Source organism: Suillus paluster (genome assembly GCF_016628075.1).
Source record: "Suillus paluster strain FC165 chromosome Unknown EDB91scaffold_22, whole genome shotgun sequence".
In the NCBI taxonomy this organism is placed as follows: Eukaryota; Fungi; Basidiomycota; class Agaricomycetes; order Boletales; family Suillaceae; genus Suillus; species Suillus paluster.
This window is the reverse complement of record NW_024537582.1, coordinates 174,015-199,468: the sequence shown is the minus strand read 5'-3', so window position 1 is coordinate 199,468 and position 25,454 is coordinate 174,015. Positions and strand designations below refer to the sequence as shown.

General features: G+C 48.2%; 10 protein-coding genes across 10 annotated transcripts; 7 read left to right on the top strand and 3 right to left on the bottom strand.

The window, feature by feature from the left end:
- Window positions 1-34: 34 nt before the first annotated feature.
- Window positions 35-659, top strand: EDB91DRAFT_1129467 (uncharacterized protein). The gene has a single exon (XM_041318569.1). The coding sequence runs from the start codon at window positions 358-360 to the stop codon at window positions 634-636; it is 279 nt and encodes a 92-aa protein (XP_041177761.1). The 5' UTR covers window positions 35-357; the 3' UTR covers window positions 637-659.
- Window positions 660-726: 67 nt separating this feature from the next.
- Window positions 727-2,121, top strand: EDB91DRAFT_1346687 (uncharacterized protein). Its single transcript, XM_041325894.1, has 7 exons — window positions 727-868; window positions 925-1,074; window positions 1,122-1,217; window positions 1,265-1,425; window positions 1,478-1,770; window positions 1,849-1,857; window positions 1,910-2,121. Exons 3-5 carry the CDS (start codon window positions 1,158-1,160, stop codon window positions 1,626-1,628), a joined length of 372 nt encoding a protein of 123 aa, XP_041177760.1. The 5' UTR covers window positions 727-868; window positions 925-1,074; window positions 1,122-1,157; the 3' UTR covers window positions 1,629-1,770; window positions 1,849-1,857; window positions 1,910-2,121.
- A 415-nt stretch (window positions 2,122-2,536) lies between these two features.
- On the bottom strand, window positions 2,537-4,117 carry EDB91DRAFT_1081605 (uncharacterized protein; the record flags this gene model as incomplete). Its single annotated transcript, XM_041315395.1, has 7 exons — window positions 2,537-3,384; window positions 3,433-3,492; window positions 3,546-3,616; window positions 3,669-3,716; window positions 3,765-3,833; window positions 3,902-3,974; window positions 4,024-4,117. The coding sequence occupies 7 exons, from the start codon at window positions 4,115-4,117 to the stop codon at window positions 2,537-2,539; spliced, it is 1,263 nt and encodes a 420-aa protein (XP_041177759.1).
- A 574-nt stretch (window positions 4,118-4,691) lies between these two features.
- Window positions 4,692-6,055, top strand: EDB91DRAFT_315601 (uncharacterized protein). Its single transcript, XM_041326834.1, has 6 exons — window positions 4,692-5,215; window positions 5,266-5,341; window positions 5,391-5,465; window positions 5,515-5,680; window positions 5,732-5,791; window positions 5,840-6,055. Exons 1-6 carry the CDS (start codon window positions 4,774-4,776, stop codon window positions 5,954-5,956), a joined length of 936 nt encoding a protein of 311 aa, XP_041177758.1. The 5' UTR covers window positions 4,692-4,773; the 3' UTR covers window positions 5,957-6,055.
- Window positions 6,056-6,895: 840 nt separating this feature from the next.
- Window positions 6,896-8,611, top strand: EDB91DRAFT_315538 (uncharacterized protein). Its single transcript, XM_041326832.1, has 7 exons — window positions 6,896-7,272; window positions 7,323-7,398; window positions 7,452-7,526; window positions 7,575-7,625; window positions 7,673-7,740; window positions 7,803-7,862; window positions 7,961-8,611. Exons 1-7 carry the CDS (start codon window positions 7,065-7,067, stop codon window positions 8,359-8,361), a joined length of 939 nt encoding a protein of 312 aa, XP_041177757.1. The 5' UTR covers window positions 6,896-7,064; the 3' UTR covers window positions 8,362-8,611.
- Window positions 8,612-9,440: 829 nt separating this feature from the next.
- Window positions 9,441-11,144, top strand: EDB91DRAFT_315577 (uncharacterized protein). Its single transcript, XM_041326833.1, has 7 exons — window positions 9,441-9,767; window positions 9,820-9,895; window positions 9,944-10,012; window positions 10,062-10,112; window positions 10,160-10,224; window positions 10,273-10,332; window positions 10,383-11,144. The coding sequence occupies exons 1-7, from the start codon at window positions 9,569-9,571 to the stop codon at window positions 10,862-10,864; spliced, it is 1,002 nt and encodes a 333-aa protein (XP_041177756.1). The 5' UTR covers window positions 9,441-9,568; the 3' UTR covers window positions 10,865-11,144.
- A 1,512-nt stretch (window positions 11,145-12,656) lies between these two features.
- EDB91DRAFT_315460 (uncharacterized protein) lies at window positions 12,657-14,227 on the bottom strand. Its single transcript, XM_041326831.1, has 6 exons — window positions 14,018-14,227; window positions 13,791-13,955; window positions 13,366-13,710; window positions 13,151-13,283; window positions 12,799-13,102; window positions 12,657-12,739 (listed from the first exon to the last, which is right to left on the bottom strand). Exons 1-5 carry the CDS (start codon window positions 14,159-14,161, stop codon window positions 12,822-12,824), a joined length of 1,068 nt encoding a protein of 355 aa, XP_041177755.1. The 5' UTR covers window positions 14,162-14,227; the 3' UTR covers window positions 12,657-12,739; window positions 12,799-12,821.
- Window positions 14,228-15,065: 838 nt separating this feature from the next.
- Window positions 15,066-16,969, top strand: EDB91DRAFT_1129424 (uncharacterized protein). The gene is made up of 5 exons (XM_041318568.1): window positions 15,066-15,865; window positions 15,923-15,950; window positions 16,007-16,041; window positions 16,073-16,493; window positions 16,519-16,969. Exons 1-5 carry the CDS (start codon window positions 15,194-15,196, stop codon window positions 16,596-16,598), a joined length of 1,236 nt encoding a protein of 411 aa, XP_041177754.1. The 5' UTR covers window positions 15,066-15,193; the 3' UTR covers window positions 16,599-16,969.
- Window positions 16,970-19,239: 2,270 nt separating this feature from the next.
- Window positions 19,240-20,049, bottom strand: EDB91DRAFT_1237059 (P-loop containing nucleoside triphosphate hydrolase protein; the record flags this gene model as incomplete). Its single annotated transcript, XM_041321537.1, has 4 exons — window positions 19,240-19,319; window positions 19,378-19,522; window positions 19,561-19,945; window positions 19,997-20,049. The coding sequence occupies 4 exons, from the start codon at window positions 20,047-20,049 to the stop codon at window positions 19,240-19,242; spliced, it is 663 nt and encodes a 220-aa protein (XP_041177753.1).
- Window positions 20,050-20,275: 226 nt separating this feature from the next.
- EDB91DRAFT_1129404 (uncharacterized protein) lies at window positions 20,276-23,717 on the top strand. Its single transcript, XM_041318566.1, has 11 exons — window positions 20,276-20,401; window positions 20,461-20,822; window positions 20,860-20,888; window positions 20,923-21,031; window positions 21,081-21,087; window positions 21,111-21,219; window positions 21,271-21,611; window positions 21,675-22,974; window positions 23,021-23,209; window positions 23,268-23,464; window positions 23,496-23,717. Exons 2-11 carry the CDS (start codon window positions 20,590-20,592, stop codon window positions 23,526-23,528), a joined length of 2,547 nt encoding a protein of 848 aa, XP_041177752.1. The 5' UTR covers window positions 20,276-20,401; window positions 20,461-20,589; the 3' UTR covers window positions 23,529-23,717.
- The last annotated feature ends 1,737 nt before the right edge of the window (window positions 23,718-25,454 follow it).

Here is a 25,454-nt window from a genome sequence, read left to right as displayed (position 1 = left end):
TAGAGGCGATCAGATTATGTAAGCTTTGAGTACGCTTCAACATCTCCTAGTCCGCGGCTTTAGCTTCTAGTTACACGGAAGCTCGTGGGTTCACGATATTCGTATTTTCTAGTGCATTCATGACCTCGTCTTCCAGCGAGACATACTCGAGACACTATTTGAACAGTGCAATGAAGCGATCAGGTTTCGCGTGAACGAACCAGAACGTTTCACTACATTGCGGCTACCTTCAAGAAGTTCCCCGTGCTCAAACCATGTTGCTATTCAAGCCTGTACTCCCAGAAAACTTGCAAACACCTCAGGATTCCCCTTTGCATGCTAGCTCACCAACGCTTCACTGGCTACTGAAAAAGCGACATGTTCGCCATGACGACTCTTTTTATGCTGCGATACTCATTCATAGTAAGTTTGATCTCATCGGTGACTTGCCCTTCTCAGCTCCCTCAGGATATACTATACCACAAGTGCAGTGATCACAATGAACAGGTTGCCATGGTCTTCATGACGGAAACAAAGTGTCTTTGTTCTCGTCTGATTGGGATGTGCGAATGCGCTTTGGACATGGGTTACAATGCTTTCATATTGTTATCGCTGCTATCCGCTTTATGTGTCCTTATTCTAGCAAAAAACAATTAGTGGTGGTTTACCTGTTATGAAACATCTACTTCGGAAAACAACAAAACGAGGTGCAGCACATCCCAATGACTTTTTAAGTTCCCCTGGTGCCACCACTGACAAAGAATATTGCAAAGAGCTTCGGGAGACCGCAGTCTCTGGCAGGTCCTCCTGATCTAGGTATCAAATCACATACATATCCGCCTTCAGTTTATTTCTTGCATCATTAGAAGATGAGGGCCATCGAAAAGAGGCAAGCATCACTTCTACATCTCCTTAGCAAGACATTCTCATCGGTGCTGTTCTCAGTCTCCACGCCGCACCAATGTGACGCCGTCCTCAGTCCCGAAGTCATCAAAATCCACTCAGATTTCCGGCGCTCCCAAAAACTTGAAACATGGAGAATCAACCCCACCTATCAGTGCAAATATCGCCCGCGACTTCATTCTTGCGACTCCGGTGAGTGGCACCAAGGCTTGAACTTTCATCAGCCTAACAAGCTTCAGAAAAAGCCAAAGCCTATCACTGTCGCAGCAAACAACATGCATGCAACCCCACATATTAATACGAATATTGCCCGCGACTTTGTGCTTACCACTCCGGTGAATGGCACCGATGCTTGAACCTTTGTCAGCCTAATAAGCTTCAGAAAAAGCCGAAGTCTATCAATTCAGCAGACAACATGGATGGTGGGTCCGTTCCTTTGGGTTCCTCGCTCATTCTTTTCAAGCATCAAGCGATGGACCTCGAGTGGTTGCTCGAGCGGGAGAAAGCAGGACAAGGAGGTTCGATACTCGCGCACGAGATGGGGTGCGTGAAACGCGCATGAATGAATGCTTCTATCACTCATTCAAACTCAAAGACTCGGAAAGACCATAACTTCCATCGCATTGATAAGGAAGACGCTTCAAGAGTGGAAAGCGGTAGATCTCAAGAACTTGACTGTGCTTCCTTCTTCTAGGACCCGTGGCTCCGGCAAAGCGCCCCTTGCTCGGCCGAAGACGACACTGTAAACCCGATGTTACCTTGCCACTGATGTCTTACTCACGGTCTATAAAGAGTTGTTGTTCCTAGTGTCTCTCCGCGAGCAATGGATGCGCGAAATTGAAAGATTTAGTGATGGACTAACAGCGAAAGTTCATGAGGGGCACATGAGTAGGTAGATTACTTGTGGCCAAACGAGCTCATGCATTTTTATTCTCCATTTCGGTGGGTGTAAACGCTCTCATGAAGGCAGATGTTGTCGCAAGTTCTTCCAAAACAATTACCTGGTGCTACCTAATGCCCCGCACAGAACGACCCCTGCATGAAAGTGCTCCTGATGTCCATTGATGCGGTGGTGTCGGACTGAACATTACTGTCGCAAATCATGTTATCCTCGTCAATTTGTGGTGGAACTGTTGCAAAGAGGTGAGTGGTTAAAGCGAAGCGCGCTATCGATAATGTAGAAGGCCAGCGATATAGGTACAGACCATCTCCCGATCTCACCGTTTTGATCAAAACAAGACAATTTTTGTATATATAAAGTCGTCATACAGGACTCTGTGGAAGCTGATGTTGTTAAGTGTCAAGAAGAGAAGAAAGATATCATTGACTATGTGTTGAACTCCCTCCTATCCTCTGAGCTCGAGCTTGAAGAATTCTGCTTTACTGTATTACGATCTTGTTGTACGTATACTACATTGTTATCTTGCTATCATTTTCTACAACACTGCCGAACGCTCAGTCGTGCCATAAGTCAGTACACCAGTGACCGTCATCCTTATACACAGACCACATTCACTCAACCTGAATGCACTCCAAGATATCCGTTGCACGAAAAATACATTAATACATATACGATCCTAGTAAGATACCGCACGTATTGTCTGCAGGCCAACGATAATCCAAGAAAAAGATAAAAGATGGGCAGAGATGTTCTCTACACAGCAGGCCCACGCGAAGCAGCCGACGTCGTGGTGCGTTCAAGGGCAGTCCTGATACCCACACTCGCGGTAGTTGAAATGGACATAGTGCTGTCAGCACTCCCCCCAGAGTGCATCCTCGACGCGCGCATCCTCCTCTGGTTGGTAACTGAGTTGATTGTCGTGTCCCCTGAGCCACTTCCCTTTCTGGACCCAGGGCGGACATGACTTGGGGACGTGGGAGATGTCGGGGTATAAGCGGGCGGGTTCATACGTCTTGGAGTGATAGTTTGTGGTGACGTGGAGCGTTCAGGGGTGGGGTCAGCGCTACCTTGGGCGTTTTTTCTGTCAGGGGTGGTTGGTCGGTTTAATGGCTGGGTGGCGAGGAATGGCGTGATAACATCGGCTGCATCGTTGATGGGCGATGATGTAGGGATGACGGGGGGTGACAAAGGGGACATAGTTGCATGCCCAGAGGAAATGGGTGAAGTGATGCGGAGCGACTGGAGGCTTGTCATTGAAGAAACACCACGGGTATGATTAGATTGGTGAGTGTAAGGAGAGGTAGACATCGGAGCTGATGTTTGAGGGTATCCTGATGGTGCGAGGGGAGCACGAGACGTGTCTCTGGTCGGCACGGCGAAGTGTGAACCATTCCGTGTAAGCGGGGTCATTTTGGGTGGGGACGAAGTTGCTCTTTTGCGCTTCCGATAGATAATGAAGAAGAGGAAGCCGCACAACAGAAGTAGCAGAACTATTCCCCCGATAACACCTCCAGCAATCGCGCCAACAGGGGCTGTCGAAGAACTGGATGATGAAACCGACGAAGTGCTGGAAAGGGGAGCTCCCATTACGTCGGGTTTTGCTAATCAAAGTTAGTGCGCATTGGACCGTTACACTCGAGTGAGCTTACACTGGCCGCCAGAAGGAGAGGCGATGTTCACGTCAAATATCCCGTTTGAGTAGGTACTAGCTGTAAGATCATTTTTATAAAGGGGGCTCGCTGATGCTGCTATCAGAACTTACGATTGTATACTGCATAATAGGGTATCGATGTATTGGAAGGAAGCCTTATTCCCGAGTCCCACGGAAAATACCTTTGATAACGCATCAGATTAAAACACACTAGTAAGTCATATAAAAACTCACGTTGACGTTGACGTCAGGCTGCCGCAATTATGCGTCCATGTATTCCAGCTGTGCCAGATTTGTTAAATTGAAGGCTAGTGAATTTGGAAGACTTACCTCACCAAAGATGGCGAACCAGAGGAACAATACATACAAGCGCTAAGCAAGTTGTAACTTGCCCAGCAACTGGTCATCATCATGAGCGCCCATTCCAGTTGCAAAAAATACACCGAATTTACACGAATGCGACTCACCAACTGCACGAAGTAACATTTGAACCAGCAGGAATAAATGAGTCCTCAGAAGAGGAAGAGGGAATGGTAGTATCTAAAGCGACTCAAGCATGTCACAGATATGAGCATAAGAAAGTGCTTACATGTATATGAGCACGAGTTGTCCAACATCTGAACCACCTCACATGGCGTTTGACCCTCTTGGTTCATGGACCACGGTGCCAGTGAGCATGCCATTTTGATTCGAGTTTCTTGTCAGCAAGGCTGGAAGAGCTTATGAAGTGGCTGATAAGGAGAAGCTGTGCGAAAGATGTTACACAGCCCGAATCGCGACGTTGAGATATCTGTGAGGCAATGAGCTGTAGGCCGACCGCTGGCGGTAACGAATGGCACCAGGAGAGAAAACGGGGACAAAGAACGGAGGGAACCTGCGAGGTGACCGGCGAAGGATGCTGCACGGCTAAACGCGGGCCATAGTAGTTGCGCCTCCTGTCATGAAGCTTGAAGTCCCGTGGACTGTTGTGTTAATAATGTAAATGGCCGTGATAGGAATGGGTGAACCAGGAATACCTCCGTCTGCACCATCTGGGACACCCTTTCCTTGAAGATACCAAACTTCTGGTCCCAACACCTTGGCGCCAAAGGGCCAAGCTTCAAGTGAGTGGCGTTTCGGACAAACTGAATATGGTCGGAAACCAATGCTATAGCCGCAAGTACTACACGCACAGCCTGAAACGATTCGGTTGCGGCGTTCAGGTGATTTCCGAAGTCGAAGCAGTTCGTGAACCTAATTATATTAATCACCTTATGATATCAGTTATCTTAAACTAGTGTCGACGTCGGTGGCAACTTTAGTACATACTAACATTGTTTTCAGGTTCCGGTGTCTTCGAATGTCCAATTCTATCCAGCTCGAGCTTAGGAACATACCTTCAAATCTCAATTCAACTGATTCCGCGCTCAGATTGACTAAATCAAAGAATACTTACTGCGGTAGGTCCGGTCCGCTGCAGGCCCAGGTCACCAGACAAGCCATCGAGCGCTGGCTCGATAACGTGGTGATAAGAACATTTCGAATAACTCGCGTGATTGCCCACATCCCTAGCAGTGCGTCCCAAGGCTACTCCCACAACATGGTGTCCTTGAGGTTCTGTCTTTTCGTGTCTGTAATTCTGTGTATTTCGACTGTCCTGGCAGCTGTACAAGTGCATCCAGTCGCCCGTGCTGTCTCCTCGTCTGCCACATGCATTGACACATTCTCATGGATGAACGACGCTCAAGATTACTCGCCTTGTCTTACAGTCGCTTATGTTGAGGCTGCATGCATTGGGAACGGCACGTAGATTGTCCTCGTCTCTTAGCTGTGTACTCATATGCACTTCAAGATTATATCCAACCCGTCCTTCAGAACAACTATTCATACTCCTTGCCAAATTCTTCGTCGGAAAGTCCATGTTATTGGCAAGTGGAGGATACAACTACTTGTCCAATTGTTCTGATATCATAGCAGTTCTTGGTCGTCCTACAATCTCATGATGGCGTGTACTTTATGTCAAGGGTCTAATTTCACCAACTCCGTCTGGACGCAAGTCACCCCTCTCGTGAGACCTGGGGAAACATTAATGATTTAATAGATGGCCTACCTGGGCATCCGGGTGCACTGCCAACTCGTCATGGACACAAGAGTTTGTTCAGGTTTTATGGTTTGTTGAGCTGCGCTCACTGATTATAGATATTTCCCTTCTGGAGGATATGAGCTTGCTGGAAATGCGTCCATACCTTACTGGGCCACTACAAATCGTAAGTTGATGTTATTTTCTGAGTATATGATACCAATCGACGCGGTTTTAGCGACGACCTGGACATATGCAACTTTCAATATCCAAGATGCGAATGCTACTTATTCACAGAGTATGTTAGCTCGGTTCCATATCTTTCACCGATGTTAATCTAGCCCAGATCCTTCTAACATCACTCCAGGCGCAACCTCATCATCATCTAGCGGTTCAAGTTCAACCCCATCATCATCTAGCACTTCAAATTCAAGCTCAAAATCAACTGACGTGGGTGCAATAGTTGGTGGCACCGTTGGAGGCGCAGCTGCACTTTTACTTGTCGCCTTCGGCGCGTATCTACTGTACAGACGCCACGTGTACAAGCAAGGACGTTACACTTACGCCTCCTTCATCAACCAACAAAGGACGACACCCCACAACCGTAACCCGTCCGATTCATCCAACTTTTCACCGTCAATATTTGGTCCTCCTGTATTGTATGGGCAGTCTGCGTCCCTATCGCAGCCCCAGACAACATACCCCTCTCTGCAAGGTTCATTCTCACCTCCTCCGCGGACAGAGACGTCTGTCTACACCACACATACTAGTAGTGGGCAACGTTCCGAAGCCATACCCCTGGTTTAAAGTCGATACCTTGGAATATCAGACTGGTCTTATTGTCTCTTGACAAATATTGCCCTTCGCGATGTTACGCATTTTATTATGACAGGCAAGGCGTGGATCACAGTATTTATCCCTGCGCTTCAGTCAGTGTTTCGTGTATTTCGTCTTTCCCATCTTGTGATACTTCTGTCATGATTAAAATATCACTGTTTTGATTGACACCAGGTACGATGCGGGCATGCTTCCGGCATTCTTTCGGTGTTCTTTCGTTCTCTTCCAGACCCACAATTCGCACTCCAAATTGTCCAGGCAACTCGCCAGAGTAAAAGCACCAACCCAATACACCAGTTCAAAGTCACTCTTGCGAATGATAGAATGAAGGCTGCTACCGAACTTCGTGACTCTTCGGCATCAGAAGTCAAGTCAATTGACAGATTGCGGCAGGTAAAAATGAGTCGTCGGTTAACAATACTATAACCGCTTGTACACTACAGTATGTACTATACATTATAGTTTATAGTCACCACATGCGATGAAGGTTATACTTAGACGGATCTGGTAAGTAGATTTATGTAATTAATATAATATTAATATAGTGACTACTTACTCCCGCCCGTGTTACTTTGCCCCCATGAAAATACCTTCATACGCCATGGCCTTGGGTCACCAGGCAAGTATCGAGCGCCGGAACGTAGCGATAAGAATATGCCGGCACTAACTCGAATAACTCCCGCGATTGCATACATCCCCAGCAGTGCGTCTCAGGCTGCTCCTGCCAGCACAACATGGTGCCTTTGATTTTCTATCTTTTTGTCTCTATATCGTCTATAATTCCCTCTATTTCTACCATCCTAGCTGTGCAAGTTCATCCAGATGCCCGCGCAGTCACCTCTGCTGCTACCTGCGTTGATGGTTACTTATGGATGAACGACGCTCAAGGTTACTCGCCTTGTCTTACAGTTGCTTATGTTGGGGGTGCATGTATTGGGAACGGCATGTGTATCTTCCTCGTATGTTGGCTACGTACTCATGTGCATTCTAAGTCTATAACCAATTGCCCCTGACGGTCGGCAATTCGTACACCTTGCCAAATTCTTCGAACGCAGATGCATGTTATTGGTAAGTAGTGGGGCTACAACTCTACGTCTCCGATTGTCTTGATATCACAGCAGTTCTTGGTCGTCCTATAATCTTCTGATGGCGTGCACCCTCTGTCAAGGGCCTAATTTCACCAACTCCGTCTGGACGCAAGTCATCTATCTCGTGTAACTTGGGAAATATTAATTATTAATTAGATGGGCTCGCTGGGCATCTGGGTGCACTACCAACTCATCATGGACACAAGAGTTTGTTCAAGTTTCATGATTTGTTGAGCTGTGCTCACTGATTATAGATATTTCCCTTCTGGAGGATATGAGCTTGCCGGAAATGCGTCAATACCTTACTGGGCTACTACAAATCGTAAGCTTATTTTGTTTTCCGAGTTCCGAGTATATGATACCAATCGACTACTTTTTTTTTAGCAACGACCTGGACATATGCGACGTTTAATATTCAAGATGCGAACGCTACTTATCAACAGAGTATGTTGGTATTCTTCCATTTCTTTATCATTCGTATTGATCTGATCCAGATCCTTCCAACGTCACCCCGGGTGCCTTATCATCATCATCATCATCAGGCGGTTCAAGTTCAAGCTCAAAATCAATAGACGTGGGTGTCATAGTTGGAGGCGCAGCTGCACTGTTGCTCGTTGCCATCGGTGCCTATCTATTGTACAGACGTCACGTATACAAGAAAGGAGCTTACGCCGCAATCATCAACCAAAAAGGGACGGCATCCCACAACCTCGATCTGTTCGATTCATCCAACCTTGCACCATCAACATTTGGCCCTGCTGTATTATATGGGCAGTCCTTGTCCTCGTCGCAGCAGTATTCCCCGCAGCAGTATTCCCCACAGCCCCAGAGAGCATATCCCTCCCTGCAAAGTTCATTCTCACCTCCTCCGTGGACAGACACATTTGTCTACACCACACATACTAGTAGCGGACAACCTTCCGAAGCCATACCAATGATTTAAAGTAATGTGTTTCTGATACCCTGGAATGTCGGACACGCGCGCATTCTGCTCTGTAGACTTATTGTATCTTATCCTTCGCGATATTACTCATCTTGCTATGACAGGCCAGGCGGAGATCCCGGATTTTCTGCCTCCGTATTTAGTCAGTGCATCCTGTCTTCCCCATCGTCTTGTGATAATTCTGTCATTATCAAAATAACAATGTTTTTATTGAAACCAAGTAGGATGTGAGCATGCTTCCGGCGTTCTTTCGTTCGCTTCCAGACCTACAATTCGCACCTACTCCAGCTTGTCTAGTTGGCAACTCCCCAGACGTCAAGGCACCAACCTGATACTAGTACACCAGTTCAAAGCCATTCTTGCTAAATGAAAGCTACCTGTTTTTCGAAGATGGTCTTGGCTCCTTGGCGTCAGAGCGAGTTGATTGATCGCGGGAACTGAGTACTGTTATAGTAATGCTTCACAGCTTTAACCGCATGTGCTACATAGTCACAAGATGTGCATGCTGTGTAGTGTGGGGTTATATACAGCCTGAAACGTTTAGGATGTGATGGGCTCCAAGATCGAAGAAGGACTTAATTATAGGAAAGCATGATTGCTCGTTGTCTTTGATCTTGTCGATGTCGGTACTTTGAAGTTTGAAGACATCAACAAAAGAGCTCGAAGCATGCAAGGCCTTGTGAAGCTTACAAGAGCATGCATGCTGTGATTTAGCTTTTAAGATATACACAAGTCGTACACAAGGTCTTACATTGCGACATGTATGTGAACATATGCATATACGGTTCAGGCTCTTTTGTTGATGGACTAGTAACTGACCAACCTTTGACTTTTTTCTCACGTTCTTTGACTCGATGCAGTCTTCGATCGACTACGCTGTCTTTCTTCAACTATCTGGTCTGCCCAGGGGGAGACCATATGATAGCAGGTCTATGTTACTTTTTCCCCTAGGAAAATACCTCATCACCCCCCAAGTTAACTGATTCGACGCTCATCAGATCATTGACATCAAGTTTTAGCGTCTTCAACATAACACATGAGTCCGGTCCACCGCAGGTATTACCTCATGCCAGGTCACCAGACAAGTTATCGAGCGCTAGATTGATACGTAACGATAAGAACGTGCTTACCCTCATTCGAATAATCCGCGTGTTTGCCTACATCCCTGCCGATTCCCCAGCAGTGCGTCTCAGGTTACTTCTACAACATGGTGTTCTTGGGTTTCTATCTTTTTGTATCTATAATTCCATGTATTTCGACTATCCTGGCTGTACAAGTTCATCCGGTCGCCCGTGTTGTCACCTCGTCTGCTACCTGCATTAATGAATATTCATGGATGAACGACGCTCAAGGCTACTCGCCTTGTCTCACAGTCGCTTATGTCGAGGCTTCATGTATTGGGAACAGCATGTGGATTTTCCCTGAGTCATGGCTGTATACTCATGTGTACATTTCAAGACTATGAGCAACCTGCCTTGATGGTCGGTTATTCGTACTCCTTGCCAAATTCTTCGACCGCAAATGCATGTTATTGGTAAGTGGAGGCTATAACTGCATTTCCAGCCGTCCTGATATATAGCAGTTCTTGGTCGTCCTATAATCTCTTGATGGCGTGCACTCTGTGTCAAGGGTTCACCGACTCTGTCTGGACGTAAGTCATCCATCCCGTGCAACTTGAAGAAATATTAACGATCAAATAGATGGCCTACCTGGGCATCCGGGTGCAGTGCCAACTCGTCATGGATAGAGGAGCGAGTCCAAGTTTCATGATTTGTTGAGCTGCGCTCATTGATTTTAGATATTTCCCATCTCAATATGTGCTTGCTGGAAATGCGTCCATACCTTACTGGGCTATTAAAAATCGTAAGTTGATTTTGTTTTCTGAATACATGATACCGATCGACTTCTCAGCGATGAACTGGACATATGAGACTTTCAATATTCAAGATGCGAGCGCTATTTATGAGCAGAGTATGTTGGTTTACTTTCGTATTTTCATCACCAACGTTGATCCGGCCCAGATCCTGTCAACGTCATTCCAGGCACCTCGTCAACCTCATCATCATCCATCAGTTCCAGTTCAAGTTCAAACTCAAAATCAACCGACGTGACTGCGATAGTTGGCGGCACCATCGGATCTGTAGCTGCCCTCTCGCTTCTCGCCATCGGCGCCTATCTGATGTACAGACGCCACCTGTACAAGAAAGGACTCTACGCCTCTGTGGTCAACCAACAGGCATTCATAGCTAGAGGTGATGGCACAACAACGCGCTTGACCCCCAACCGTAGGCCGTCCAACACATCCAACTTTTCTCCGTCAGTGTTCGGCTCTCCTGTGTTGTATGGGCACTTGTCCCCGTCGCAATATGTGTATTCCCCACGGCCCCAGATGGCATATCCTTCTCTGCAAGGTTCGCTATCACCTCCCCCACGGGCGAATACGACTCCCTACACCACACATAGTAGGCAACAACAACGGTGCGATGCCATACCAATGATTTAAAAGTAACAAGTTTCTGGGCTTAGAATGTCGGAGACGCGCGCATTCTGTGGATTTCTTGTACTTCTAGACTTTTTTTCTAGAACAATCTTCATTTTAGTATAACGTGCCAAGTATAGACGATATTTAGGGTCAGCGAATTTCTCTGCTTCGCTGCATTCTGGTGCATCCAGTCGTTCGTTCCCGTCCTCTTGCGATATGTACACAATCTCCGTAGTTATCAAAATACAGTATTTGATTGATCATGAGATGTGGGCGTGCTTCTGGCATTCTTCTATCGTTCTCTTCTCGAGACCCACACTAAGCACCTACTCCGCATGGCCAGTTTCCAATTCCCCGGACGTGAAGGCGCCAAGCCAAAAGTCTAAACCAGTGCACCCCTAGTTTACGGGAAGAATCAATCGAAGGCGATGCACCGATAATGCTTAAGCTTGTTGAACTCGCGGAGTCCCAAGCCGCTGGTTTGCAGGATGAGGTCAAAAACTTGAATTTTGATCAATGGGCGCATGCAAAGATTGTAACACCGATCAATGTTGCTGCAGGTCCGGCCTGGCCAAGAGATTATTCAATGAAGACCCTCGTGGAAACACAGCAAAAGCCGCAAAGTTCACGAGCTCGCACAAGTTATGAATGGTAAAATGAATCCGCTCCAAGTTCCGCCAGAACTCGTCAAGATATTCATGAGCCACGCTTCTATAATGAGTCTCGAACATGGAGGCGTGCCGCAGGAAATCTAGAAGCATCGTCAGGAAATGATCTTACATATCAATTACAAAAAGTTCTTCTTGCGCACACCTATAGAGTTGGGCGCATTCGTAATGTATTCCGTAGGAAATTTTAAGGCGTACGCGCGGCACGAGGACTACTGCCGATTTTTTCCATATAATAAAGAAGGGATGACTATTTTCCTTCTATTTCGCCTACCTGGAAGAAACTTGATTATTGCTTACATACGTATTGTCGAAAAGGCCGTCGAGTAATGTCCAACAGAAACAACGGTTCTTAATACACGTAACCGTGACACCGGGGTGTATGGTGACAAGGAAAACTTCGCGCTACGAAGACGCTCGTCTCGCAAACTGAGAGGCCGCCGGCGTATCGTAAGTCGCGAAGGGGAATAAAAAAACTGACTTCCAACCCCGAAGTCACATGGATATTCGCAGAAGAGAAGGTGGTCGAGTAAACGAAAGGGATCGGGAGAGACGTCGACAATAAAAAAGCTTGAGGTCCCAAAGGGTGAATATGAAGTCCCTGGGAATGCTCAGACACTTACTGAAGGATCGCAATTTAGGTCGTACTGTGGATAAATTTTGATCTACAGCCGATTTCGTCCTCAGATCGGTCTTGTTGTCATCTAAAACGTCATTATGCCGAACACAATCAGTAGTGACTGGATATCTTCGATGACAGCGTCTGGAACCGAAGAATAAATTTGTGCTGCTGCCAGTTCATCGTTTGTCGAGCATCATGTCCATGATTCCGGCACTGGCGAAGCGGACATGGCTGAGCCTGGGAGTTGTTCTGCATCACTTGTCGATGTCGACAAGATTAGGCGCTCTGCGGATTTGAGCGGTACGAGGACGCACTCATTGAAGACTGCATGGATCCAATCGCGATGCAGTTGTAATTGTAGTGGTAGAATTGGGTAACTTATCAGTTTCAACGTTTCAACACTAAGGAAATTTGGCATCCAGCAACAATTATGATGTTTCGGTGCGCGGATATTCTTATTTTTAACTTGACAGTTGACCTGAGTTCTGCCTAACTCGGATTTGCGCTTATATAGTGCAGGGCGAACTAATAGATGAATGGTCGGACAACTGCAAGCGTTGGATTGAGCTGCCAAAAAGATGAAATTCTTGTGGCCAGAAATTAAGTCTATATGGCATGGCAACCGATGAGTACGAGGTGGGAGGACCAAAATAAATTTATCATACCAGTGGGAATAGATGGATAATGTCTAAAGGAGCTCAGTAGATGCAGAATTTAAGGTTGCTTGTAGAATTTCGCTAACTGTTGGAGGCGCAACTGTGCGCTGTCGCTTTGAAGGACCTGTCGAAGTGGCTTCACCATCGACATCCATGGTGTCTGAGCCAGTAGCCAGTTCTTTCTTCCGTTTCGTCGCCAGGAAATGCAGGTATGCCAAACTATGCAGTGGGGGTGGTGTCCGGGCGCTGTTCATTGGAGGAGCAGAAAACCAGAACAACTCGTTTGTGTCTGGAGAGCGATCAAAATGTTTTGCTAACAGAAGGTGTAAGGCATATTTGAAAACGAGAACAAAAAACCCACTCGTATCAGGGGGGAGCTTGTCGACAATTGGGGGAACAGTCAAAGTTCCTGCCGCGGTCAGCATGGTCCGGTCACGAGCGTCTTCATGCGCGTGAGTCTTAGGAGGACTGTGCACAATTTCGACCAGTCGGTCCTGTGGCATAGCAAGTATGTAAGTACACACACGGGGATTAAACATCACCACGGTTGAGAGCGGTCGATTCATGAATACTCGCCTTGCTGGCCTCGGACATCCCTAGTTCTCCAAAGCCTTGCCATCTTGGGAGACTTTTCTCAAGCTGACGGACGATCGCCTCACTATCCCCAACCCTTTCTTCTCCAGCCGCTGATCCCTTTAGAGGAGTGGATTTGACGGTCTGTGACTCGGAAATTGGAGCTACAGCGGATGTTGGAACTGTTGTTCTCAGTTTGGTCGTTGTAGAAGTGGAAGGCTGCGTGACAATGGACTGCGGCGGTGCAGCGGGACCCGTTCCGTGGACCTTTTGAGCGGATGAGGGAGGTGGCGAGTGTCGGGGCATAGGAAGAATGCTTCTCTTCTGCCATTCAATTTCGAGTACAGTCTGAACACGAATAGATAACGTCGGAACGCCCAATCGGTGTTCAGGGCAATTGCGCCGCGGACGAGAAGTAGAAAACGCACCTTGAGAGTCTGCGCATCTGTAGCAATTTGACTATCTGGTTCGTTGTAGAACAATGCGTTCCAAAACACGAGTGACAGATCGGTATACGCGTTCAACGCGTCCTTGTATCTGTTCCGTTCAACGCTTGACTTAATGGCGTTGATACATCGTGGCTCGGGTATGACCTAGTTGAAATAAATAATTCGGACATGTCTAGCGTTCGTTTGTGCGGAATATGAGAAAATACCTCATAGTACTCAGGCCACTCTGTTCTATCCACCAGATCCATAAACAATTGAGATAATTGGCGTTTTCCGCGACCTGGGGTAGTTGCAATTAAAATTTCAATGACCTCCTCTATGGCGGTCTTCTGTGCAGCTGTTATTGTCATGATTGGCAAGCCTTGTATCCAATAATTGTTTTCGGCTAGTGGAAGAGGCGTTATTTGTGTTTGTTTGTCAAAAGCCTTGAAAATCAACAAATGACCACACAAACGTAATTATAATTGATTCAAGTTCCGCCTAGGAGAGCCTCGGGCCCTGAAGAAGTTCAACTATGAACGAACTTGATCTTGTTGCTATCTGCAATCAGAAATGAATTTCCTGTGCTGCAGCCTCAATTACTATTCCACTACCGGCGGCTGCGTCATCTCCATTGACTAACTATTAAACTAAGTATAGGAGAATAAACCAAAGTTACCAAACACAGACTCAAGCATGCATATCCAGCGAGCTGTTCTTCTATTTCCATCCACACGAGGAAAGCTTCATTTCCTCAAATGCGTCTGAATGCACCGGGATCGTCGTTGTTCATATCTGCCATCTGCGTGGCCAAAGAGAATACTTCGAAGCGACACCGGAAAGGAAGTGGGTAGGCCATCATTGCGAGCACTCAGACAACGAGGCGCACCGAGCGTGGTATTTCCGCTCCGCCGAGAATTGAGTGGAAGTTGAGATGTTGTTGCTCCAGTTAACGCGTGGGGGAAGTAGACTTTTGTTATCACGGACCGAGAGCCCATCAGAGTAAGTATGATTGATGCAACAATTTCCTTCCCGCAGTGGTGGCCTCTGATCTTCCTCAACAACACGCGGGCCTCCGAGGCTTCTTGCGAAAGCGGTGAGTTCGAGAAGAGCTATAGGAATGCTTGACTCAGCCAGCTGGTCGGTCCACGCCAAATGACGATTGCAGAAAACGGTGGGAGCCGCTGGGGTCGAATGCTAATTTCTGCCGTAAACCAGCTGCTCGTTGCCTGGGCCTTCATAGATCTGGTCCTCGTTTTGTTTATGTCTTCGCATCTTTAGGGTTGCAACGGATGTACCCAACAAATTATATATAAGCTTTCCTGCTCACAGAATTAGTGTGAACTTCATCAGACTTCGTCCTCCTCGTCGATACCCAGCCGCCCCCTGACGTCCCACACCCTATGATGCAGAGTCCAAGCCCTCTAGTCCAGCAGCCCAATTTGCGGCAGTACCATATGCAGAGCGCTCAACTGGGTCCATCTCTTACCCAGTCAAACACCTCGGATTGGGTTACAGGCTTCTTAGAAAGATCATCCATCTACGACGCATACGATATACAGAGCGGCAGATACTCTCTCCAAGATAGCGGCGCATCGACAACGTCGGCCCTACGTGCCATGGTCACCGGACCACCTATATCTTTAGATATACCCCCATCTTTAGCTAACTTTCGTACCATCGCCGGCGGCCATACCTCATGTGAGTGGTCGGACACGCTGCCTTTATTCTACCAGCAACAACTGCACTACACATACCCTGCATGCGATAAAAGCCCATCGTCATCACATTATTCTTCATCGTCGCACTCTTACTGTATTGATCTTCCAACATCATCCAACATGGTTCTTCCATCTCATCCATCACCGCCGCTCCCATCTGCCCTAGCGTTACCAGGGCCTTCCACCACCCCTGCCGAGCTAACCCAGTCCATTCGGACTGCGTGTGCCAACTCTTCTAGGTCTGCATCATCACGCAACGCCAAGGGTGAAGGCTCAGGCCCAAGACCACGGGAAAAGAAGCATGCCTGCTGGATGTGCGAGAAATCCTTTGATAGGCCCTCCACGTTGAGAAAGGTCAATATTGTTCTGTTGCTAAAAATAGCCAGCTCATATCAATGGTCTATTTTGCAGCATCTGCTCGTACACACAGGAGAAAAAGGTATGTGACTAGCAAATTTGTTGCGGTCGCGTGACGCTAAAAATTCGTGATTGTAGCATTTGTGTGTGACACCTGTGGCCGTCGTTTTGGCGTTGCCTCCTAATCTTAACCGTCACGTTAAGCGGTGCATTCTTAAGCCCGTAAACACTGCAAATCGCACAAACCAGATAACGTCCAGCGACTCTGCTGGAACGTCACAAGAACCCACATCTGTCCCGCCGGCAGAGGCTTCAGGTACTGCCGCATCATCTGATTCAGATTCGCGACCGAACAAGCGTGTTCGCGATGAATCGACGACGTCACCATCAGAACAGCCCAAGACATCCGCAAAGAGACGACGTCGCGCTCCGTCCCCGTCGCAATGGATACCGACGTCCCTTCTTCCATTTAACCTTTTCCCCGCGGAGTCTACAAAAGCGACTAGCGTCCCCCTCCCACCTGTTACTGCAGTCAAAGATGACGTATCCAACGAGTGGATTGAAGAGCGCGACTCATGGGACGAGAGTGTTGGCCTCACGCCTTATCACCCGTGCGGATGGAAAGGTACCCTCCCGGGTCCAGCAGGTAGGGTTTGGCGGCAAAGATGTAGGGAACGTTGGCCTCGTGAACGGAGGGACGTACGTCATGGGAAGACTTGTCATGGTCTAATCATGTTGATATCTGCCGTGTTCTTCTTTGGATTTTTGGACTCCCTCGCTCATGCTGATAGTAGAGCTGAGCTGAGAGATTTCTTGACATTCTTGTCGGCTTATTTGGACTTCTTTGGTTTTAGTCCCGTCCCAGCATTTATCACTGACACATCACCTAGTACCCGCCAGATCTACCTCTGGCCTCATCACCATTTGCTCGTTTTTTTTTGACCCGTTAGGGGTTTTTGAAGTGCTGGTCACCGTATTCGTTGTCTTCCAGCATCTAAATTACTATTGTCTCGAGTACGTACTGTAACGTTAGCCTGTTATGCGATTTGTGCCTGTATCGAGTATCATCCTGACGATATCTATATATCTGATTGTGTTCTTTGCCTGTTCGAGTTGAGAAATGTCTCCACAAGCAAAATACTGCGTCCGTATTTTTGACTTAGCTGGTCCGGCAGAGTTCTTAAGTTTCTCAACGGGGTTTCATTATGACCTTGGCAATGTTTCGCCTGCTGACTTTGGGGAGGCTACTCCGAGTTGGTCCGGAGAATGTTTACCCTGACCGGCAACAACACATCCGGCGATCACCATGAACATTTACATGGGTGCCTTGGGCAATTTGCCAGTGTTCGGAGTTCATGTTGATTTAGCGCCGGTTCCACTGGAATGACTGGCCAAATTTATGTTTGGGAGAAGAACCTTGCCAGGTGAATACAACTGGGGCTGCAACTCGTGCAAGCACTTCGGAGGCGGGAACTTGAAATATCATAGTACGTATCTCGAGATCCTGCGACATAAGCAGCATGAGGAAGCATGCCGCCTCAGATGCCCGTTTACCGGCCGTACTTTCAGCGTCGTGTAAGTCGTCGTCGCAGTAGATATATTGAAACCGGCGAGTGTGGCGCCTGGGTGACTTTCCTTGGTCCCTCGGGAACGCCAGGTAGCTTGATCGCGTGATAGCTCGTGTGATTTACAGGAATACCAATTCGCTGTTTGCGGCATTCCCGCTACCAAGGTAGCCAACCCCTAGGGGGGGATATTGCTATCAGGGTCCGCCCTTTTCCAAAGGCTCCTGATAGTGGTAGACATATTGAGTACAGCAAGCACAAAGCTGCATGGACATTGCGCTAAACGGTGAACTTCGGTTATTGGTATGCATCGACAAACCCCAGATAAATCTGTATGGGAAAATTACAATTTGCCTCGTCTGGGTCTTGCGCTTTCCTCTCTGTTGTTTACAATTTCATTGACGGAAAGGCAGCACAAGTCCCCTTTCAAGGTTCCTCAGGTACGCTTTGGGACGACTGCGCTGGTAATTAAGCACAGCGAAGAGAAACTGTTTTTCTCCCCAAGGAGAGGATAACAGTTAGACATTTTCGGTCGAAGACCCACGCCATGATCATCAAAATTCTCGGGTTGCAACCCGCGCCAGATCGGGATCACACACTGCTGCAGTAGCAATGTGTGGAAACCTGTTCCAAGGTCGTCAGCACACCGCAGCACCCTATCGCTCCCACCCACCTCCAATTGCTTACCCTCTACTGCAATATTACGGGAAGCAGTGAGAAGGCAACGCCGTAATCCTATAGTCTAGCAGTCGTATGTCGGAAGAAAATGTTCCCCAGTGGATTAACAGGTCAGGCGACACAATTATCGTCGTCGACCGATGCTGGAAGGTCTTGAATGGCGACTGGTGCTCCATAATTCTTCTTCGCTCTGTATTCGCAGATACAGTTAAGTGAAGCTTACCATGTCACTTCAAGGATAATCTGACCATGACCTTAATCAGCCGTCATCGTCTCATGCCATGCACTCACCCTGGTCAAGCTCATCTTCTACGTGGGCCCTCATTTTCCATAACGTTGATACTAAATTTGCACCGTTCTCATTGCTGTTCGCAGTGTAGTGGATGTCTCGAAGAAGCGCTCACTCCAGTTCCCAGAGGGAGTGACTGGTCTGCCGGGCAGTCTGATCATAATGATATGTCTGGAGTCTCGCAGACTGGTCCCTCCGCCTGCCACCAGCATACTTCATCGAAAATGCAGAAACCGATGCTCACTGCATTGTTCAGCTCATCGAAAGGCCGTAATACATTCGTTCATCTTGTTTACCATAACGGGAATTTACGTCGCGCAAAGCAACCAACGCTCAGTGCATCGCACTCGAAGTTCTGCCCTCTGTGAATAGTGGTACGTAACCCGTCGACGTCTTGGGGACATGCGCACCAGTCTAACTCCACTACTAAGTTCGAGCCCATTATCGTGTGGATCAGCTTGGGTATACTAGGCTCATAGTACCTCAGGAACAGTAGGCCACTTCCAAACCACCAGCCGAAACCATCTAGTTGGATAAATGTTATTGTTTCGCAACGCAGGAATATAGTCATTGTCATGGGCGCTTACAGCCACGGAGTCCAAGAAAATTTCCGATGGGGATGTCGGCCTTCCTCGTGGTGGATCGATTGACCGTGGAGATTCAGAATGCTGTAGATTGGAATGAAAGCGAGCTGTGTATCGATGAACGATCTGCAAACGCAGTCCTCAGCTCAAACGTTACTTATCTTTCTTTACTTGAAGATTCATCGGCGAGCAAACCAATCTCTGAGGCCTATGATTGGCATTCCAAGAAGCGTGATTTACATTTTTGCAGTAAGGTCAAAGGGTATATTTGGGGTCGTCCAAGCTCTCGATGATCCTTGTGGGTTGATAAAGGTTTTCCGCAATAAATTTCCCATCTAAGGAGGCCAAGCTTTAGCATTCCTCATATCATTTCATAAAGATAACGGTGATTACTTGGCTCATCATTCTGTCCTGCTCTCCAGATCGCCTCTTCCATATCTTTAGCCACTCCTGTGAGGACGTGCCTTTTGACCAACCGCCGTCTCGCTTCCTCCAAACCTACCTGTACCCACCACCGTTCATCCATTAGCTGTGCACCCTGCTCCCATATGTCATATTTTAACATGGAGTATAAACCTCAATCACGACCAGGCGGTGGGAAGGGTATATTGACACAGCGTGGGGGGTAGGATCTTTCATGGCATGATCGAAAGAAGGGGCAGTTATCACAGCAGTTGCTGGCTGACGCAAGAGCTTCGCAAACTCGACGTAAGATGGTCCATCGAAAGTCCAGTGTGCACCGCGACGATCATGTGCAAGTCTAGGATCCGGCATGGCATCTAGCTGTGCACGCGTCAGATGCCACCCATCCAGGCCAACTAAGATGGCAGAGGTAGGATGCGTGGCGCTATCAGCAGCCAGAAGTGCGTTGATTTTGGCGACTACCAGCTCAGCAAGGGTTGATTTGCCAGACGCGGGGACGCCGGCGATGGCAACCAAGAGCCTCTCTCCCACTGCTTTACTAACTTGGCCATCAAATGAAGTGGCATCAGTTTTCGAAGGATGAACGTACAGTTTGAGTTGCTGCACGAGATAGCTGGCCAGGTCTTCTGCAGTGCTATCCATGGCGTCTGGTGCTGATCTGCTGATAAGGACGAAGGTCATCCTGTGAGACAATTATGTAGTATGACTCTAGATAATAATAGCTTTTACCCTCTGGCTGTCAGCTGCGGTACATCGTATTGGGCATGATGTCAAGGGAGTCCTGCCAGTGAACGCGTACTCGGAGTTCCACAGGATGGAAGTCAATGAAATATTTTACAGAATGAAAATAATATTTATGCGTGTTTCTGAATTCTGACAGCCTGAAACTTACATAGGAGCGGCTACATAGCATCACTCCGTCCGCAGTTCTTGCTTAGTGGTCTTTGTTTCTCACCATGTCGGCGAAAGAGCTAGATGGACGAATTCTCAAGAGGTATGTTCGCTGGCTGACGTGAAGTTGCTCAATGCTCATCTCCCTCAACCTCACCGCAGAGCAAACCCAAAGACAATACAGGACAAATTTCTAGTCGGATATCAGGGATGGTGTGTTCAATTATCACTTAGATGCAAGCCCGTGGGCCATACATGAGTGCCTCCGTAGTGGTCTAAAGTCGCGGACGCATGATGAGTGTCGCATATAGTGAGCCGCATACTCAACACTGCTTTTACAGGTTCACCTGCAATGGAGATGGCGAGCCAATAGACCCTAACCACCATGGATGGCTGCACTGGTTTGATAAACCCATCCCGGACGGCGGACGCCCCAATACCGACCTATGGCCAGATGTATCCGAATACTCCCCATCCGAGCTATTCCCCGCCCCAGGTCTCAAAAATGCAGACGGAGAACAGATGTTTCTCTTCTCTTCGCGTCCACTCGAAGACGGTGAGGCGCCATTTCCACTGGATGGCGTTGCACGGTGTCGACGGCTGCGTTCTTGCAACGATTTGCAGGCCAATGTGACATGGAGGCGGGCTCTGGACCAATCAGGAAAATCAGAGATGAAGTGGGAGATCGTGTTAGAGAGGCTGCTGAAGCAGAGGGAAGGGTCTTTGCCATCATGTGTGCATACTCGTTAACTCAGTTGGGTCGATGTTCACTGTGCATTTAGGTATGATGTCTCGGGGTTCACCCAGACAAGATCCAGCGGGTGCTCGAGCAAGATTGGATGCATCTCATGCGTGATCAATGCATTCTAGACAGCCCCAATTACCTTCGGGAGAAAGGCAAACCGGTCATCGCTCTATGGGGTATGCTCGCACAAGACATCATTCTGGTTGTCTAGCTCATTTGTTCTCCAGGTTTTGGGTTCAACGACAGAAACCACTCTCCAGAGGTCGTCCGATCTATTACTAATTTCTTTCGTTCCTCCACACCAGGCGGTGCTTATCTTATGGCAGGTGTACCTGGACACTGGCGCACATCAACATCTGATAGTGACCGAAACCCCGAGTTCCTGAGGGTCTGGACAGAAGAATTTGATGCTTTGAGTCCTTGGACTATTGGGCGTTACGGGAATGAAGAAGATGCGGAACGTTGGGGGAATGAGAAAGTTAAACCGGACTTCGATTTTTTGAAGAAGAGAGGAGACGAAGGGGGGAAAAGAGTAGATTACATACCTGTGGTGCTTCCTGGAGGCAGTGTAGGTCTAGTAATGCCACATTCTGTGATCATTATGCAACTAATCATTATTTCTGTTCAATAGGGCTATAATCTCTCTCGCGGACAATGGGGACTTAATGACATAAAGCGTAACGGGGGTCACTTTCTCTGGAAACAAATATATGCTGCACGACACGCAGGGGTGCGCATCATTTACGGGGCTATGTGGGACGAATATGACGAAGGCACGGCATTTATACCTGTCGTCTCTTCTTCTAAGGAACTCCCGGTTCATCCACAGTTCAACTTTCTAGCACTCGACGCCGATGGCCACTCGCTTCCGTCAGACTGGTATATGCGCATAGCTGGGTTCGCTGCTGAATCATTACGCGGTGAGCGTATGTTACACGAGACATTTCCCGTCAAGGAGCTACAGGACTACTGGGCGACTCGCCCCAGGTATGAGGACAAGACAACTCAAGAGGAAGAGGCCGAGCAATGGAATCAAGCTCAAAGAGCATACCGTGACTGGGCTGCAAAAGAGGGAGGTGCAGCGGTAGATGAGGTTCCTCCGCCACCATATAGACTGGAAGATGAGCCACACACAGAGAGTCCTCAGGCAGCCATCGGACCGCTTCCTCTAGCCAGCGGTGCATTGAATACCAGGCCAGTTCCGCCTGAAGCCACCAAACCCACTCTCAGCCATTCATCCGGTGCCTCAGTCTCCTTTGGGTCACCACCACCTCTTCCAGCCAGGAGTTCATCACTGACCGCGAGTACGTTATCGGGGAGCAGCCCACCTCCTGCCGTTAACATGAGCTCTCGCCCTGCGCCCCCTTTGATGCCAACAAGACCAGTGTATCCCCCCGACAAGATGGAGGTGGTCATGCGCCCCCAGCAGCGACCAAGCTCCTCGCATTCCCCTTTCAGGCCATCGTCTCGGGTTTCTTCTCCTCTCCCCGCGCCTGCATCCCCTACTGTGGGCCATCTAGCCGACGATCTCGCTCGACAGAAATTATCATACCCTCAGGCAGGACCGCAGCAGTCCTATACGTCAGGAATTTCCTCTATATCTTCTTCTTCAGTAATGCAAATGCCTTCCGTGGAAGCGAGCCTAAGGCGTCGTAGCACCTCACCCGCACCTATCGTTTCTCCGCGCCCGCCAGTTTCGCCAGTACCTATTGCATCATGGTCCCAGTATCCTAGTCAACAACAACTTCATCATTCTCCGTACAATGCTCCGTCTTATCCCCCTGTGCCACCCCTCGGTTCCCGCCCCTCACCCACACCCCAGGGGAAGCCTTCCACTATAGGCGGACCAGTATACGATCGGTATGATGCCAACGTGCACCCGCACGATCCTGCCTCTTTCCCCCGCGTAGAACAATATTATCCGACAGACGGTCAGTGGCCTCCCCACACAACTCCACATTCTGGTACACCTCAAAGGACCTTACATGGCAATGGACAAGCCAGCACATTCCTACCCCGCCTACTCCGCACCAAACCCACTTGCGCAAGACTACTACCAACACCAAATTCCGCCCGGACAACCTCAGCCTGGTGGTTCGCACTCTCCCCGACCCTACCCTCCGCCTGAATGGGGGATCCCAGGGTCGCCTCCGCCCACAGCGCACCGTTCGTATCTTCTCTTCACAGCTGCCCTTGCGTTGCTAATCCTTGTCGTGCTCACAAGGTCCTCCCACGCATCCGCAGTCTCAGAGCTATTACGCCCCGAACCAGTCGGCACCGACGTGGACAGGCAATGGTGGAGGGGGTGGGTTCGGTCTCGCGGGGCGTGCACTAGACACGGTCGAAGGCCTCGCGGGGAGGGATGCGAGGAGACAGCTGGAGACTCTTGCGCAGAGTGAGTTTGCTCCTGATCACCATTATGTAATCACTGATTGATGTTGCTTCCCTGCAGGCGGGTCGAAACTTACTGAACAAGTTCAAATGATGTTGGATCTCTTAGGAACTCAGCAGAAATGCTGCTACTCACTTCCTGACTTTGTATTTTTTATGGATATTTCTGATTGTAAGTACATGAATAATGATTGTTGTACTGTGGTACGCGTATTCGATAGCAATGATATTACTTAGTACTTACTCCATTGAATGAGAGACGATTATGGTGTTGTGCGTCACATGAGACTGTATGTTTTTGGAGGCGGAAAACGAGTTTGCTTCTTTACATGCTTATAGTTTACGGCACGTCGGCATTGAGTCTGTCGGTCTTTGGTCAGTACACTTGGCACAGCGGCGCATCAGAGAACTCGTGAGTCTACCCACATCTGCGAATGACCCATTTTTCTCGCTTGTCAAAAAGAAGTTTGATGCTTACGGCGATGGTGAGAGTACATGTTGCGCATTGGACCGTCGCAGGCACCACAATATTCCTGGTAGAAAGGACTACATCGTTACAGCGTAGAAAGCAAGTTGTTCGTACTATTAGTATATACTACTACAAGATTATCGCATGGCCTACTAGTAACAGAGTCCAGACACTGTTCCTTGATAATCAGTCTCAACATAACCAAACTGAGCGTTTACGAACGCAGACCTGAGCTAACCAGAACAAAACCCTTGTAAGCGTCTTGCGAGCGGGTTACAATACCATTTCTGCAAATTCGCATTTTTAGATGCAGGGTACTTTACATGACTTTATATGTATGACTTTATATTCCAATAAAGGAAAGAAGTTCTATATATGACGATATGTTGTCATATAAGACTTTATCTGCGGCTCATCATGATGGCTCGCCGCCGCTGTCTTCCGCGACGGCCGTCGACTTGCATACATGCCCTGCAGCGCCCTGGCACACTTCCGCTCCTCCTTCGAGTTCTCAGTTCATGATAGCATCCATGATAACATCTACACCACACGGTTCCCAAAACTCCTACTTTTACTGTTTTCATGAGCCGGAATCACGACAGTAACATCCGTACATACAACAAGAAGACAAGGTTCCCAGCTGCCTCGCGAGTCGCCACATTCCAAAGGGAAGGATACGTTCAGAGACTGTCGTGATCATCGGCACGCGTGGTGGGCGCTTCGGGCTACATAATTGCGCATTCGTCCGTCCACAAGATATATTACACTTTGAATCGCGTTCACAAGGATAACAGCATGCTCAGGAAAAGACAAGGGGATGAATTCACGTGAGATCGATCCTAGTCTTCTCCAATCTTCTAAACTTGTGCTACTTGAAGGAGAACATATTCAATGTTTGTAGAACCTAACCTTGGTTTAAAAGAAGACCAATTCCACGAGGTACGATGCTGTTGGATAGTTGCTATGGTTTTTGGGGTATAGCGCAGAGTGGAAGGATCACTGTCGCCATCATCCTGAATGGTTGTCAGCGCATCAAGACTCAACGTTCGACTTCGCTTTACCGTTGCATAACTTTGAGCCTGTCATGGCAAGGACGTGCAGGTTGGTTGAAATGACATTGGCTTCACCATGCAAATATCCGCTGCGCTGTCCTCTATCGGGATATTCTAAAGTTCGTCTTGAGCGCATGCTTTGCGAGGCATTTACTCACGACGTATGGCAGAGATATATGCAAGTGATTGAAATGCCTGTTGAGGTACACCCCCGGTCACGATTCCATGGCATGGGTTATCGGGAATCCAAATGTGTGCTGAAAGCTGCCGCTGAAGCTGGACTCTCCTTTTGTTCTGCGAGGATCGGCCAAACAACTGAAAATGTTAATGGGGCATGAGGTATGCAGGAGCGGTTTCATGCGACACTCATGTCTAGTCAAGCAATTGGCTGCTTGCTCGTGGACGACCGGGTATACTTCCTAGAGCAACACTGCAATGCCGTATTGATTTCTCAATCTGTCTGTGTCAGGTTGCGAACTCCTCCGCGACTCACGGCTAG